This window comes from Perognathus longimembris, chromosome 11 (assembly GCF_023159225.1).
Source record: "Perognathus longimembris pacificus isolate PPM17 chromosome 11, ASM2315922v1, whole genome shotgun sequence".
Classification (NCBI taxonomy): Eukaryota; Metazoa; Chordata; class Mammalia; order Rodentia; family Heteromyidae; genus Perognathus; species Perognathus longimembris.
This window is the reverse complement of record NC_063171.1, coordinates 3,031,970-3,050,049: the sequence shown is the minus strand read 5'-3', so window position 1 is coordinate 3,050,049 and position 18,080 is coordinate 3,031,970. Positions and strand designations below refer to the sequence as shown.

The window sequence follows — 18,080 nt, the reverse complement described above, 5'->3', positions numbered from 1 at the left end:
ATGGCTCTGTAGGTGACTTACCAGAGGCAAAGACGAAGGGCGGTCTTCCCGGAAGCTGTTTTCAGGAGAAGATGGGTTGGGACTGTTACCAACACTCGAATTCTGAAATTATTGAAACAACATGAAAAACAAGAAGAACCACAAAACCATACAAAATACAGGAACTGACTTGGGATGTCACACTCACATCTAAGTGTCCACACACAGATCTGAGAAGTTTGTATGTTGAATCTCTGGAGAGTAAGGAGACGAATATGTACTGACAAAAAAAAACAACAACAACAGAAAATCGTGGTTAACAAAGAACCTCTTGATGAGATGAAAAAGTTCGGAGTTCAAAATAATATCTGTAAGCCAGGCACAGGTGGATCATACCTGTCACACTAGGTATTCAGGAAGCGGAGATCTGAGGGTTACAGTCTGAAGCCAGCCCAGGCAGGAAAGTCTGTGAGACTCTTATCTCCAATTAAGCACCAAAAATCCGAAGGGCAGCTGTGGCCCGAGGGGGAGAACTCTAGTGTAAGGGCTAACCCAAGAACCTGAGTGACTAATAAGTTTTAGTGTTAAAATTTTAAAAGCTTCTAAACCCTGGTGATGACTCCATGCTAGAGGGCTGCACCCCCAACCCGTGAAACTAGTTTCTTGTAGTTTGACATTTAGAAATATAGGGAGCCCTTGTTCCCCTCTGTCCCTAGGTAGCAACCATGGTAATGGACAGTAAGAAAATGATCATAGTCATAGATTATAGAAATAACCATAATAGTAATAGAAATGCCATGGTAACTGTTGGGTTGGTTTACTTATGATTGAGTACTGGATTGTTTTAGCCTGCTCAAGCTTGCTTAGTGGTAATGGGAAAACATGGTGGCAATTGTTAAAATAAAGTTGGTACTAGGTCAGCCTGACTGCAGAATTCTGCTTCTGTAAACAGCTTGCTTAACCCATTTGTGACTTGCTCTACCTCCTGCATCAGTGCTACGTGACCACCTGTTGTCAGTTCCTGATATTTAGGCCAGTTCCCATTATCAAAGCCAAAATAGATAACTGAAAGGGTAGATAGCCAATAGAAATAGGACAAGACCTGCTTGCTAAATGCCATCCAGTAAAGTATCTGCCAAGTTGGAAATACCCTGCCCCTGTTGTAATCACAATGAAAACCCTGCCTATCTGAGGGTTGGGGCTCTCAATCCAGATCTGCTGCATTGGTGATGGTTGAGAGTCCAGGCTTGAACTTGCAATAAGGACTCTCGTGAGTTTGCATCGGAATCGGCTCCTTGGTGGTCTTTGGGGACCAGAAATCTAGGCATAACACTGGCCTTGAGCAAAAAAGCTCAGGGACAGCACTCAGACCAATTTCAAGCCCCAGGACTGCAGACACAGACACACAGACACACATACAGGAGAGCAGTGGCTGATGCCTGTAAGCCTAGCTTATTAGGAGGCTGAGACTTAAGGATTACAGTTCAAAGCCAGCCCAGGCAGAAAAGTCCTTGAAATTCTTAGATACATTTAACCAACAAAAAAACTGGAAGTGGAACTATGGTTCAAGTGGTAGAAAATCAGCCTTGATCAAAATATCTAAGGGACAGCCCCAGGCCTTGAATTCAAGTGCCAGTACTGGCACATACACACATAAAAAAGTATCTCTATATAGTTTCCATGTTTTCAAATGACACAGACCATTCTCTCATCTATATTTTCTCCTCATTGAAATTCACATTCAGTTTTTATTGCATTTCTGGAATAAAGCAAGTATAGTTCTTCAAAAATAGCAACAAAAATCCCTAAACTCAATTTAAGAGCAATAAAAAAGAAATGTAGGTCAAATGAAGGCTCTGACAGTATGACGGAGGTGCCACACAAAGCCTAGGGAGGGAGACTGTGACGTTTGCTAGGCCCTCTGAGTCTCTCCCTCTTCAATTTGTTCCCCCCCGCCGCCGCCCCCGAGGGTATTTAAGAATTCCCACAGGCCCAATTTCTTTGCTCTGACCCAGATTCCCACTGCAAACTTCCCAGTGGCTCTCAGAGGCCTATTCTTTCCCATGCCACCTCTAGATTCTTCCTAGTCCAAATATGGAGATTTCCTAGTGGATGCTTGCTTGCTATGGGAATTGGGTAAAATCTGAGCTAGACAAATAATTTGGAGACAAAGGACACATGGGAAAAATTTACCATAAATGTACATTCAGAAAGTATTTTTAAAATTCTCTTTTTCCATTTGTGTGATCCATAGTCGTTTCAGATTTCATTCCCAGGATTTTGTGCTGATCCTCCTCATTTGCCAATTAAAGAAGTTGATATCATTTCCAATATAACAAATACTTTTCATATCCCAAAGTAATTAATACTGTGGGTTCTGGCATTAGACAGATCCAGTTGCAAATTTTAACTCTGATACTAAGTGATATTGGGAAAATTGTTAAACTATGTTTTCATTAATGGATGAGAGAATGGGATAAATGAGAAAAGACAAAGAAAGCACTTGATTTATGCCTGACAATGAGTATTAGTTAATAGCTGTTAGCTATTAGTATTTTCAAAAATCCTAAAATACATACTAGCCTCTTTTATCCTCCCATTTCTTTTCTCATAAGTTATTTAGTATGGTTAGAAATTGAATATAACTTTTATGCTTTCATAAAAATAGCAAATAAAAAGATTAAAAATGGTTTCTAATGAAAAATGAGTAAACAAATTCCCCTGTACCCTCTCTTATATCAAGCTAAAATAAATATCACCTTCAGTGAAAACATTTCTGACTGCACATGTCTAATATAGCCCAGTAACCAAGAGTATCTCTATGATTTGGGCAGAAAACTGGCTGCTCAGGTACTTGGCGGCAAGGAGAATCTGGAGCACATCCTGAAGCTGCACTTGAAGAATAGGCACACATTTCATGCATATGGGATGGCTAGAGAAGAGCCTTCTGAGGTTATGAGGAGATAGTTGCCCTACCCCAGGAGTTCTTCAGTATCATCCTGCCTCATCCTGAAAGCAAGGTGATTATTATTGTTTTGTTTTGTTTTTTGCCAGTCCTGGCGCTTGAACTCAGGGCCTGAGCACTGTCCCTGGCTTCTTTTTGCTCAAGGCTAGCACTCTGCCACTTGAGCCACAGTGCCACTTCTGGCTTTTCTAAATATGTGGTGCTGAGGAATTGAACCCAGGGCTTCATGAATACAAGGCAAGCACTTTACCATTAGGCCATATTCCCAGCCCCGATTGTTTCCTTTTAAGTAATGTTGAAGTAACTGGATATATCACTTTGTTCTGACTAAACAGATGTTAAGGGAAGGAAATTGGGAAGGGATTTTTTTTTTGGCCTATGCAGGCAAGTACATTTAAAAGAGCAGCAAATTCACACTTGGCAACAGTTATGTTAGAATAAACCATTTTGTGAGGGAAAATGACATTACATAAATGTTTCTACACTCTATTATTATGAATTAGTTTTATAGACTATCATCTGCTTCACGCACCACAGCAGACAGCAATGTTTCTGATGCAGGTCCTAGTTGTCAGCAAGAGGCTTCTGAGGCAAGAGTCCTGAGCAGGGCAGAGGGCAGGCAGCTGCTCTACAGTGTACTCACCCTTTCGGTAACTGTGGCTATGATCAGAGCATTTGGCACCAGAAGAGCAGTTTTGGTTTTCTTTATTAGAGTTACTGAGAAAGCCGGAATCGTGATCTGAAACAGAAGAACCAATTTAATTCTGGTTTAGACTTCACAGGACAGCACATGACAATGACCATCAACATCAAGTTCCCTGGCCTTCATGTAGAAAAGCAAATCTTAAAGAGCAGCATGGTGGCGTCAGCCTAGAATCACGGAAGTTGGGAGGCAGAGGCAGAAGGGCCATGTTCAAGGTTAGCTTATGTGAGCTTGAGGCCAGTTCATGGTCATCCACCTTGAGCTAACCTGCCTTGTCCCCATCCTGTGCTGAGAGCATGTGAATGAGGAGATGGTTAAGGAGCACTGTTTGTAGTAGACCCATCACTGGTAGAACTCTTAGACATGAATTCAGCACTGTTACGATCTCCAAATCCTGTTCAGTCTTACAAGCTACCCATTCTAGGCTTATTTCTCAATATGTAAGTTGGAGACCATTCTTGTCTATTTCTCAGATGTCTTGTGACTAAATGAAATAAAACATAGAAAATGTCCAGTCACCAACAAAAATGTCATTGATTTCCTCATATTATAAAATTAGAAAATATGAAATAAAGAACTCTAAGTTCATTCCTGTCTCAAATAAAAAATAAATAGGGAAGCTATTATTATTGTCTGTTTACCAGATGGGAATATTATTTAATTCCAGTGATCTGATAAAGTCATATAAATATCTATATGGTTATATAGAGTTATAGAAAACTAAGGTTCTACTGCCTGTCCAGGCAGAGAACATAATCTGCCTGTTTTTAGGATTCTTGTTATTGATAGGATGTTATTGAAGAGACTCAGGGCACAGCTTCCTCTGTTAGAGGGACTCTTGTGGACTTTTCTATCCAGGATTGGCCTAGAACCACAGTACTCCCAATTTCAGCTGGGAACAACAGGCACACGCCACCATGCCCTGCTATAAATTGTGACTGTGTCTTGTGAACATTCCATTCCTGCCCATCTGCCCATGATCCTCCTGTCCTCAGCCTCCCAAGTTGCTAAAATCATGGGAATGAGCCACAGGTGCCTGGATTAGAAATAGGACTTAAAAACCATTGCTAGAATTGCACACCTTGAAACTACACTTACTTCCTTTGTGACTGTGCTCCTCCTTAAAAACAACAATTCTTTGTTCACAAATGTGAACAAAATGTTTAATTCCTGATACTCAGATTCAGAGATAATGGCTCACTCTGAATTCCTGAGAAATATCTTTGTCAACTTAGAATGACTACCTAACTCCATTCGAAGGACAAGGCCTTGTAATCTAGATATCTAGAAGGATCATAGAATACTACTTAATATTGCCTTCATTATATTGATTCAGATAGCATTATGAATCAAAATGTTTATCTAAATGTCTAACACACATCAATACAACATTTTCATGTTTACCTAAAGAATAGTATGTCAGTCCTCAGACCAAAGAATTTCCACCATGTTTGTTGTGTGGTCTTTTATACCACTACCAGTAGTTTTAGGGAGAATATATAAGTGACGTGCATCTACTTGAAATAAACGGGCCAAGGGCTGGGAATATGGCCTCGTGGCAAGAATGTTTGCCTTGTATGCATGAAGCCCTCGGTTTGAATCCTTAGTACCACATATATAGAAAACTGCCAGAAGTGGTGCTGTGGCTCAAGTGGCAGAGTGCTAGCCTTGAGCAAAAAGAAGCCAGGGCCAGTGCTCCGGCTGAGTTCAAGGCCCAAGACTGGCCAAAAAAAAAAAAAAAAAAAGACTGAAATAAATGGGCCACTTCAGGAATATAAAATTGCTCATTCATGGTCAGATGCCAGTGGCTCATACTGTAATCCAAGCTACTCAGGAGCCTGAGATCTGAGGATCAAAGTTCAAAGCCAGCCCAGGCAGGAAAGTTCTTGAGACTCTTATTTCCAATTAACTATCAAAAAGCCAGAAGTAGACTCAATTTGTAGAACATTAGCATTGGGGGAAAATGCTAATGGACATAAGTTCTATTCCTAGCAGTGGCACCAAACCAAACAACAATAAAAAACAAAACCAGGGCTGGGGATATGGCCTAGTGGCAGGAGTGCTTGCTTTGTGTACATGAGGCCCTGGGTTCAATTCTCCAGCACCACATATACAGAAAACAGTCAGAAGTGGCGCTGTGGCTCAAGTGGCAGAGTGCTAGCCTTGAGTAAAAAGAAGCCAGGGACAGTCCTCAGGCCCTGAGTTCACGGCCCAGGACTGGCCAAAAAAAAACAAAAAACAAAAAAAAAAAAAACCCACCAAAATAAACCAACCAGTTAATCAACCAACCATTCCCGTCCCTACCCCCAGTATTCATAGTCAGCAGTAGAATGACTGAGAACTCACTGAGATTACACAAACCCAAGAAGCGCTGATTCTAGGCAAGTGTGAATGAATGAGGACTTAATACCAAGATTAGATTTTCCCTTCTTTAGGGGAGAATCTGGGAAGGCATGGCCTTAGGAAAATGACCACATCACTTGGGACGTCAGGTACCTGGCTCCCCACATCCATGTTTAGTGAGGATTTAGAGGTGGTGCTGGCTGGGGTACTGGTATGTGATTTCCCCAGACAGTGCCTTACACACTCATTTATAGCCCTGACACCTCTCTAATGGCAAATGGTATAAATAAAAGTGCAAAAATATATATGTTAAAGTGTTTTGGTTTTAATACATGTGTTCATACCAGGGCTTGATCTCAGAGCCTCACATATTCATTCAGATTTTGACATGGTTAATGCTCTACCACTAGAGCCACACCTGCAGTTATAAATTCATTTTAAATGAAGCAAATTATGGCACCCTCCTAATAGGAACATCACAGGAAACATCTGGGTAAAGAGGACTTAGGGTCTGGGGCAGGAGAGGCGTGATGCATGCATAAATAAGGGAATGAGTGAACTTGCTATTTAAGGAAAGAGCAAGTTAGTGTCATCTGGATACATTTAGAACAGCAGTGTTTGGATCCTCAACAAAAGAAATAGAGTGTAAAGGCATAGTCATGATAAGAAATTTAAAACAATTTGAGTGAAAAAGGAAATAGGGCAAGAGTAGAGCAAGAATACTCAATGCATATGTAATAAAGGAAGGAGGATTATGAAATGAGTTAGGGAGGGTGGGGGCAGGCGCAGATGGGATGGGGAGAATGATAGGAGGGGTGACTGATCAAAAAGAACTGAACACTCTGATACGCTATATTGTAACTATGTTATACACCTTTATAAGTTCAGAAAAAAGTTATATTTACAATATATTAAAAAAATAGAGGCACTCCTTCTGTCCCTCTGCTCCTCCTGCCCTTTCTCCTTCATAATGGTATTGAACGTAGGGACTTGTGCTTGCCAGACAAGTGCCTACCACTTGGGCTATATCCCCAGAAGCTAGATGTATTCCCTAGTCTTTATACTAACCTTAGTGTCTTTCCCAAAGACCTTGGAATGAAAACAAATCCAGTTCTCTGATACAAAGAGCTTTCCTTGATACAGTATTTCTTTCTGCAGGGCACACGTAAAGCCTGGGAGAAAACAGACAGATGTAATAATATCATTTAGAATTCCATGAAAACATTATTTCCATTTAAAATAAAAATTGTATATGTTTTGGTAATGTAAGGGTAGAGATAATACTTGGAGATTAGAGATAATATACTTGTACTCTTAAGTTCTATCATCTCTTTTTCAGTCTCTTCTTTCTGTTGCTGTTTACTTGTTTAGTTGTTTTCCTGAGACAGGGTCTTGTTGTTTAGTCCATGTAATTTGTTATCCTTCTGCATAGTCTAATGAGTGCTGGGATTACAGTTGTATACTACTATGCCTGGCTCTTCAGTCATCCTTAGTGGCAACTGGAGTTTATTTTTTAATTTAAATCGTGGAGGCTTTAGAATGACAATCAACATGGAAGACAAGTCTGCCATTGCCCAAGAGAAACTGAGAATGATGCTTCAGGAAAATGCTTCTTTGGGGCAGCTGCCTGCCACCCTTGTGCTACCAGGAATATTCTTCCCCAGATCCTCACTAACGATGGACCAGATGCTTCCACCAGGGGCAGGAACATGTGATGACTCCTTTAGCCTGGACACCACAGCTTGCTGGCACCCAGCAGCTTGCTTTGCCATTTGGAAACAGAGGCTGGAATTGAACCTCAAGCCCCACAATGGGCCATCTGCTTAGTTTGCTTATTGGGAAGTTGTTTAGATGTGACCACCACATCCTGGATAGCACAGGCATTAACTACACATCTGTGTACTCAAACTTGAGTTTGTACTTAACCTCAGCCCAGGCCTGTATCCTAACACCCAGGATGATTCAATTGTAAACGTTTCAGCAATAAACACAGAAGGCAGGGAGGCCATTGTGGAACAGATCTAGATAATTCCTCATCAGCTTTACATTCTTCTTTTCAGAATGCTGGTATTGGCTGGGAATATGGCCTAGTGGCAAGAATACTTGCCTCGTATACATGAAGCCCTGGGTTTGATTCCTCAGCACCACATATATAGAAAAAGCCAGAAGTAGCGATATGGCTGAAGTGGCAGAGTACTAACCTTGAGCAAAAAGAAGCCAGGGACAGTGCTCAGGCCCTGAGTCTAAGCCCACGGACTGGCAAAAAAACCACAAAAAACAAAACAAAAAAAATAGAATGCTGGTATTGGGGCTTGAACTCAGGGCCTGGGTACTGTCCATTAGCTTTTTACACAAGGTTGGCACTCTACTACTTGACTCACAGCTCTGCTTCCAGCTTTTTGGTGGTTAATTGGAGGTAAGTGTTTCGCGACTTTCTTGTCCAAGCTGGCTTCAAAACGAGATCTCACCACCTTGAGTAGCTAGGATTATAGGCATAAGCCACTTGTGTCTGACTTCTTTCTCAATGTCTTATTGTAAGGTGACTACATCTGGCATTATGGTTTCAATATGACCTTTACAAATCTATTCTGGGTAACACAGTCTTAACATGTGCCCTCCCCCCAAACCACTCGACAACTTTCCAAACATGTCATTTAGGGAGACAAACGAGTCAGAACTTACTTTGTCTCAGAGGCTCCTCAGTTGGGACTTCAAGGAACAACTTGTGAAAGTGCATGTTCGCCTTGTACTGTGAGGAGAACAAAATACAGGCACCTTGAACTCTTGTCACAGATCTGACTCTAGTACACATTAAGGAAGAAGGGTTTCCTCTCTTTACCAATTCATTCTCTATTTTCTTTGGTAAAACACAGGAGCTTGTTATCTAGCAGGCTGGCACTCTGTTGAGCTGACTAAGCAGCTGGTGGTCACTGAAATAATGGGGCAAGACAAGAATATTCCTGATAAAAAACGGGATGGGGAAGATACAGGATCCTCACCCGTACACATATAAGTGAGTGCCCTCTGAAAAGTAAGGGTGAAAAGCTTTGCACTCAGATAAGTCTGAACTTGAGTCTTGCTTCCATCGCTTCCTTGGTATGTGATCAGAGTCTAGGCACTTAACTCTCCTGGGCCTGTTTCCTCTTCTGTGGCAGAGGGAAAAACCACTCACTGCCTCAGAGGGATGTCATGGGCTTGCCTGGCATTACAGGTCTAAACAGCCTGGGTCCTGGGACGAAGACTATGATAAAATTGTGGTGAAAGCCTTTCCTTAGTCAGGGCAGGACAAGTAGTCCTTCAAATAAAAGATCTAATTCTCCAAGACAACGTAAGGCAAAAACGTTGGAAGTGTGGTAAATGGCTTCATTTTAAAGGCATTTGTGTCCACGATGGTGAGGACAATGCAGGCCCAGCAATTCAGTTTGAAAAATGCTTTCACAAATGTGATCTTTACAATAGCCCCGGGAAAACCTGATTCTCATTCTATAAGTCAGGACCCCGAGCTTATGAGTGCCAAGTGGCAGATGCCACACCACAGGGGTACTAGGAGGCAGAGTGTGGTCCTCACAGGACCCTTCAAAGGCAAAGTATGGTAAGGAGACAGAGGGATTCTCCCAAGCAGGCCCTCGATGGTTTATTATGCACACCAGGTGTGCTCTACTGCTGCAAAAGGAAAGTTCAGACCAGGTCATCAAAATGATGGATAGTCGTCCTTGCAAGTCACCTTACACAAACCACACTAACTTACGCTGCTTCATTTTGCATCAGAGCTCTGGAACGTCGGTCTAAAATGAGTCCAGTCATGGCTATCCACCTTAGCTGATGTGTGTGAATTTTCAAATCCTCAACTCTGTACTGAGGTTTGAAAGCTAAGCATTTGTTGTTGTTGGTGGTGGGGCACTGAGATTTTGTTTTTCATGGCTTCAGGGAGTCTCAGTTACACACTTAATTAAAAATATTCTAGGCCAGTTAGGCATGGTGTTGTGTGTCTGAAATCCTAACACTGGGAAGACTGAGGCAGGAGGATGGGAAGTTTGAGGCCAATTGGACTATATAGGGACACTGTCTCAAGATTAAGTAAAACAGGGCTGGTGATGTTAGCTCAGGGGTAAGTACAGCAATTACCTAATGCGTGAGATCCTATGTTCAACCCTTGGTACCACAAAAAATTAAAATAAAAATACAAGAGGGATGAAGGAAAGAGAGAGAAAGAAGAGAAAAAAAAAAGAAAAAGGAAGGAAGGAAAGAAAAAGAAAAGTGCCAGGTGCTGGTGGCTCACGCCTTAGCTACTCAGGAGGCTGAGATCTGAAGATCGCAGTTCAAAGCCAGCCTGTGCAGGAAAGGCCAGGAGACTCCTATCTCCAATAAACTTCACAGAAAAAGACAGAAGTGGTGCTGTGGCTCAAAGTGGCAGAGTGTTAGCGTTGACCAAGAGTTTAGGGATAGCACCCAGGCCCTGTGTTCAAGCCCCATGACAGACAAGGAAAAAAAAGAGAAAGAAAAAAATTCTAGGCCACGAACTCTTCAAAAAATAATAATAAAAATAGTAATAATAGTAATAATAAAAATAGTAATAAATGAATAAAATAACAAAATGTAGTTGACTGATGTAACTTAAAACCATAATAAAATATAAATTCACTATTTGACTCTTGACTGGACTCTGAAGAGAAAAAAAAGAAAAGATCTTTATACATGAAGCCCTGGGTTCCATTCCTCAGCACCACCCATACAGAAAAAGCCAGAAGTGGATCTGTGGCTCAAGAGGTAGAGTGCTAGCCTTGAGCAAAAAGAAGCCAGGGACAGTGCTCAGGCCCTGAGTTAAGCCCCAGCATGCACACACACAGGCAGTATACATTTTAGCACTATGTACTAATAGGACTGGAGACACAATACCAGTAGGTAAGGAAAGAAGAATGCCACAGAACAATATGTGTTTGATATATAGGACCTAACAGGATGAGCAGAGTTGGGAATGAGGGAAAACATTCCAGATTGAGAGAACAGTACAAGCGGAACGTGAAGGTGGGGAGAAAGAACACATTTATTTATTCTATTTTATGTACAAAAGAGGATTTGTTGTGATATTTACATATTGGCATACATGCATCTAACAGAGCTTTTGATCAAATTCAAGCCCCTGGACTGGCAAAAAACAAAAACAAAAACAAAAACAAACACCTTTATAAAGAACATTCCTTCTACGACAACTGTGGAAATTTAAAATAAATTTGATATTTAGTGAAATTTTATTTGTGTATCAAAAAGTAGTTCATTTTAGTGCTTTTTAGAAGGTACACATTGAACTATTTAGGGATGATATGTCAAAAAAGGAATAAGCTGGGTGTGGTGGATCCTGCCTATAATCCTAGCTACTCAAGGGGGGTGAGATCTGGAGTCTTATGGTTCAAAGTCAGCCCAGACAGAAAAGTCCAAGATAGATATCCATCTCCAAAATAACTACCAAAAAGGAGTGCTGGAGACAGGGCTTAAGTGGTAGAGCACCAGCCAAGCAAACCCTGGTAGTGGCCAAAGTGTGTTCTTAGCATGCACAAGGCCCTGGGTTAAATCCTTAACATGGAAACCAAAGACAAAACAAAAGAGCCAAAATCCCACACACTTGTGACCTCAGTAAGCATTAGACTCTGTGACACACAATTAGACTATGTGACCTGTCAGGGCGTGTTTCAGAGAGTTGAAATTACGCCTGGAGAATGTGGCCCTGTGTGTAATTGGTGCCCTTACCAGACTGAAATTTCTTACAGGGATGTCACACCATCGTTCCCTGTCCTGCTGGCTACCGACCGGTATTTTCTGGGCTCTTGTCAGAGTTAGAGGCCACAGCTGGGCACTCATTACTTTTCAATATGTGTTGAAAGGTCCATTGTGGACTCTAATATTGATGAAAAATTGAGGAACTGCTTCCCATCTAACCAGCAGGAAGCCGTACCTTTAGATTCTTTTTCTCCACTGGCTCCAGAGCTACCATAAACCTTGGATGTGATGCAATACACATTGCAGTTTGCACTTACCTGGCTGGAAGATGACGACTTTTTCCTTTCAGTCTTAGAGTCATTTTTGTTTTCTGTTTTATATTCATTCTTGTCACCTGATACAGTGGCACCTTCAAAACTGGATTTTGACCTAGAGAAGTAAACACCAGGGAGATCACAAGGTGAATTGTTGATGTCCCTTATTAATTTATTGAAGTAAATCTCTATTATTACACCATGTCATGAAGGAGCCAAGCATTTCTTGTTCTCTTCTAGATATTGCTGATCACTCTGGAGCTGCAGGGCATTTGCCAGTGAAACTCAGCAGGTTGTTGACCCAAGCTGCAGACACAGTGACTTACAAAGGGACTAAAAGTGATGGAAATGTGAGTTATCGTATCACTTCTAAAGTGGTTTTTTTTTTTTTTTTGCCAGTCCTGGGCCTTGGACTCAGAGCCTGAATACTGTCCTGGCCTCTTTTTGCTCAAGGCTAGCACTCTGCCACTTGAACCACAGCGCCACTTCTGGCCGTTTTCTATATATGTGGTGCTGGGGAATTGAACCTAGGGCTTCATGTACACGAGGCAAGTACTCTTGCCACTAGGCCATATTCCCAGCCCCAAAGTGTTTTAATCAATAGAAAGAAGAGTGCTTGAGGCAAATTACTAAATCAAAATTGCAGCTGAGGTTAAAACAAAGAATAATTGTTTCAGAATCTATTAATATTCAATGAGCATTAATTGAGAAAGGGCATTGTGCTGATGGCCTTGGGCACACAAGATAGTCTTTATCTTTAGGAAGCCAACACACACACACACACACACACACACACACACACACACACACACACAGAAGAAAGATTTTTTTTTTAAGTCAGTACATAGCTTGGTGGCTCATGCCCCTTGTCCTTAGCTACTTGGGAAGCTGAGAGCTGAAGATTGTAGTTTGAAGACAGCCTGGGCAGCAAAGTCCATGGGCTCATATTTCCAATTAGCCACCAAAAAGCTGGAAGTGGTGCTGCGGTTCCAATGGTAGAGAGTTAACCGTGAGCAAAAAAACCTCCTGGACAGTGCCCAGGCCCTGAGTTAAGCCAGCATGCACACACACAGGCAGTATACATTTTAGCACTATGTACTAATAGGACTGGAGACACAATACCAGTAGGTAAGGAAAGAAGAATGCCACAGAACAATATGTGTTTGATATATAGGACCTAACAGGATGAGCAGAGTTGGGAATGAGGGAAAACACTCCAGATTGAGAGAACAGTACAAGAGGAATGTGAAGGTGGGGAGGAAGAACACATTTATTTATTCTATTTTATGTACAAAAGAGGATTTGTTGTGATATTTACATATTGGCATACATGCATCTAACAGCTTTTGATCAAATTCACCCTGAAAGAAACATATTTAAATCCAAGTCTTTCCTTGTTCTGTAAAGAGCAGAGGTCAGGTTCAAATTTTCTTTCTATGTTTATTCTAGTTCCAAGAATCTAGAAAGTTTGTGCACACTTTCAGCCACACAGATAACAGCAGCAATTTGAAAGTGGAATGCACGTATGATTTCTAGAGGTATTATATGAACGAGTTTTGTAATTATGTAGTTGCTTTATTGTTTATGGAAGAAAATGGTACATGTGAAATCCATAACTATTCATTACTATTCCTAAAAATGTGGCTGTTAATTTGGTTCAAGGTAGATTTAGGAAGAAACTAACGTCATTTGGGTGCCACAGAGGGAAAGAAACGACTGAAGTTAGATGTTAGTCTCTGGTTTTCTCAGCTTGAAAAGATGTGATATCTCAGGTCTCTTCCAGCCCAATAGATCATGATTCCACAATGCTCAAGTCACTGGTAGAATACCTCTCAGTAGGTCAAAGCACATGAATTCGATCTCTCTTTCTCTCTTTCTCTCCTCTCTCTCTTTCTCTCTCTCTTTCTCTCTCTCTCTCTCTCTCTCTCTCTCTCTCTCTCTCTCTCTCTCTCTCTCTCCCTCCACTCCCCTCTCTCCTCTCTTTCTGTCATGTCAGTACTAGGGATTAAACTCAGGGCCTGGGCTCTGTCCTTTAACTTTTTCACTCAAGGCTTGGTGCTCTACCTTAGCCACAGCTCCACGTCCAGCTTTTTGGTAGTTAATTGAAGATTGCAATGGACTTTCTTGCCCAGATGGCTTTAAACTGCAATCCTCAGACCTCAGACTGAGTAGCTAGGAATACAAGCAAGGAATACAAGGAACATCTGGCTGGATTTGATTTCTGGTTACTAACTCTATTCAGAGATAGAAATCCCCTGGGAATTCTAGAGCTCATTTTTTTAGAAACTATAAACAAACATTTGTACTCTTCTTGACAATAAAATTATTTTGTAGCTTTTATTTTAAAAAGTTGTAAGTATCGTGAATTTGATTTAGAGCCTTTCAGACAGATAGGACCTGCCAGGAAGGTGCTATGCCACTTGAGCCATGCCTTCAGGCCTTTTTGCTTTAGTTATTTTTCAAATTGGGTCTCCTATTTATGCTTCCCAAATGGCTGTGATGACACCCAGTTAGTTGAGATGGGGTCTCATGAAGATTTTGCTCAGGCAGGCCTCAAACTGTGGTCTTCTTGATATCCACCTACTAAATTTTTATTCAATTTTTTTTTTTTTTTTGGCCAGTCCTGGGGCTTGGACTCAGGGCCTGAGCACTGTCCCTGGCTTCTTTTTGCTCAAGGCTAGCACTCTGCCACTTGAGCCACAGTGCTACTTCTGGCCATTTTCTGTATATGTGGTGCTGGGGAATTGAACCCAGGGCCTCAGGTATATGAGGCAAGCTCTCTTGCCACTAGACCATATCCCCAGCCCACCTGCTAAATTTTTATGAAAGTCAAAATAATAATGTCCAACAGAGTGCCAATGGCTCATGCTTATAATCCTAGTTAGCCAGGAGGCTGAGATCTGAGGATTCTGGTTTGAAGTCAGCTAAGTTGGAAAAGTCCATGTAACTCTTAACTCCAATTAACCAGCAAAGAGGAAGAAGCTATGTGGCTCAAGTGGTAGAATGCCAGATATGAGTAGAAAAGCTAAGCATGCATGCAAGGGACTAGTTCAAGCCCCAGTACTGGCACCCTTCTTACCCTCACCCCCAAAAGCTATTAACCAGTTATGGTGGCTTATTTCTGTAATCACAGCACTCAGGAGGCTGAGGCAGGAGAGGAGTGAATTTGAGGGCAGCCTTTGCTATATAAGGAGACCTATCATAAACAAATTACTACTAATTTAAGTACATCACCTCTGCTGATTAAAGTTAACCTGTGCTAATGGGACTGCCAAGAAGATGGTAGATCTTTTGAAGATGAAAGGACTGGAGGCAAAGACTACAAGCAGGGAAGTGCTGCCTCTGATGACTGCAAAGGCATAGCATCTCATAATGTTTCATGCTCTGCGCCCTGTCAACCATGTGATTCCCACTTCCTATAGGTGCACGTGACCAGAACCAGAAGCAATGTGAAAATGCAATCCCCTTACCCAAAGGGGATTAAGGATTTCCAGACTGAGCACTATGAAAGGCCCTCTGCCATGGCACAAACCATATACCTGTGCCATGCAGGCAAGGCTTCCGCCCAAAGCCTGGGGAAGCATATCGCACACAAAACAAAACATTCTGTGTCTTGTGGGAGGACTCACTGGGTGACGAGGCAGAGATGTTCTGATGAGAAATGGCTACAGAAAGATAAGAGCTACAAAAGCAGCATGCAGAACATACAGAAAGATACATGGGAGTCTGAGAAGGGAAACTGAGGGAAGAATTAAGACTTACGGTTGGTCCTGAAGGAAGCAGATTTGGGGAGAAGATAAGGGTGGGGAGTCAGGAAAGAAAGTGAAAAGCAGGAATCAGTTAATCATCTCTTAGCAGAGGTAGAGGAGAGAAAGTAGCAGTTCTAACAATTCCCAGAATGGGGACGGAGGACAATCACATGCTTTAGTAGAGACAAGTACTACGTATGTGGGGCAGGGCATGTGGTACAGTGATAGAACACTTGCCTTCACAAATTAGGACCCAGGTTCCACCCCCAGCACCACATGTGCATACACAAAAATCAAAACAAACATCAACAACAGAACAAAATAAAAACAAGACAAAACAAGAGCCAAACCCAATACCCACATTAACCTGTCACTAGGACCACCTGTACCTGCTCTATTTTTAAAGCCCCTTTAAGTCCACCCTGGTATGGATGCCTCAGAGCTAACCATCTCAAAACAACCGCTCCCTCTCCAGCGCCCAGCCAAGCCACAGGAACCCTCACAGGAGCTCCGGGAGGGGTTCATTGCCCTTTCCTAAAGGCTCCTGGAAAATCTAGAGGCTGAGTAGACACTCCAGGATGCAACTTCCAAGGCGCTTCATTAGTCTACACCTGAGCATGGGAATCCTGGCCTTGATTGGGGCATCAGTGCTCCCAGAGAGGAGCTGCTGCTCTGCAGGCAGGGACAGCCAGGGGCTTTTTTGCAGGCTGGGGCAGCCAGGAAGAGATGAGAAAGGAAGGCAAGTGCCAGCCCTGGGCTATCAGGAAGGGCCCTCTGTTCTTTCTTGGGGCATGTTCTACCTATCGTTAGTCCTAACTCTTAACAAGAACCATAAAACTAGGAACACCATCTTTTTACCAAGTCCCCAGATAAAGAGTTGTGAGAGAACTCACCGCAGGTAGATGCTCTTTTTCTGGTCTGGAGATTCGGCTTCCACAGACGGGGCAGGTGACTGGACTGTTGGCGACCTGCAAACTTTCTTTTTGTCCTCCACACCATTCTCAGCCTCAGAGCTGGAGAAGAGAAAGTACCTGATCTTAGACATCTAGAGAGAGGTTGATGGATTCCTGATGAACACGTCAGTCATGTGTTTTGGAGTAGAATGATCTCAGTTCTCATTGACAGGCTCAATTCTGAGGGCTGTGACCTTCCCAGTGTCCATTCTAACCCCTGTCAGCTGCAGCCTGAAGGGCAGAGGCTGCAGGCCACACCTGCTTCACTTGCAGATGTCTGAGTGTGCAGAGACCTGCTCAGCTCTCAGGCCTGTGCCTCCCGTGGGCCGTGTGCTGCTCAGGCTGTCTGTCTGGCCTAGATGTGTGCTGTAAAGCTAAGAGGGCCCTTGTGCACCTCTCTCTCTCTCTCTCTCTCTCTCTCTCTCTCTCTCTCACACACACACACACACACACTTCTCCTGCAGGTGCAGGAGCCCCCACCCTCTGTTTGCACTTCTCTATGTCACTTATCACCTTTTGTCTGGGCTGTTGTTGTAAGCAAGCCAAGTAAGCACTTCTCTAATTTACAGTCTGCAGTCTTACCGCCATTTGGGTGAGGCAGGATTTATTACCTTTGTTTTACAGGCGAAACCTGGGGCTGTCATATATCCTGCCCAAGTCCACAAAGCTAGCAACTGTCTTGCTTGGGATTCAAATTCCACTTTGTCTTCTTGCCAGGTGTTTGTGCATAAATTCTCTTTTCTTTCTCTCATTTATCAGTCTACCCATCCTTCCAACAATTAAACTGTTTATCCTTCAGTGTGAGAGCTCTAGGATGAGATGAGAATCCTATTCCTTTTTCCAGTAACCACAGGGGCTAAGATACTAGTTATATATAGTTCAGATTATTAAGTTTAGGAAAAATTAAATTTTGGTAAATTTGGAAAATGAGAGATGAATGGGAGTAGATGGATGCAGAAATAAACTTGCTCAATTGGTAGTTTGTGTGGGGACAATTTTCAAGATGAGAGACAAGAAATTCTGAAAGGAGGACAGAAGGTAGGATTCAGAGTTCAGTAAGGAACCCACAAGATACACACACACACACACACACACACACACACACACACACACACACGGAGATGAGAACAGCGTGGCCAAGCCTCAAGTAAGACACAAAACTCAAGTATTACTATGACAGATTGCTGTTCATCGGTTTCCATGCACTGTAGAAGTGACTGATGCAGTGCTGCAGTGGCAGCTGCCTGCGGACACCTAGTGTGCGCACTGTGTCCGCACACTAGGCGCACAGTGGCGCACACTAGGTGTCCTGTCTCAGAGGCATAAAGCAGCAGGCAGACATCCACTTGAGAAGCTTCC

At 42.5% G+C, this 18,080-nt stretch overlaps 1 protein-coding gene across 1 annotated transcript in view; it reads right to left on the bottom strand.

Annotated features, from left to right (window-relative positions):
• The window catches only part of Gramd2b (GRAM domain containing 2B), a 62,506-nt gene that overhangs the window by 14,502 nt on the left and 29,924 nt on the right, over positions 1-18,080 (bottom strand). Inside the window, exons 2-8 of the mRNA XM_048356427.1 lie at positions 16,662-16,781; positions 12,023-12,134; positions 8,673-8,739; positions 7,059-7,162; positions 3,588-3,683; positions 188-259; positions 22-102 (exon numbers count right to left, since the gene is read on the bottom strand). Of these exons, the coding sequence (XP_048212384.1) occupies positions 22-102; positions 188-259; positions 3,588-3,683; positions 7,059-7,162; positions 8,673-8,739; positions 12,023-12,134; positions 16,662-16,781 (652 nt within the window). The remainder of the gene's footprint in view (positions 1-21; positions 103-187; positions 260-3,587; positions 3,684-7,058; positions 7,163-8,672; positions 8,740-12,022; positions 12,135-16,661; positions 16,782-18,080) is intronic.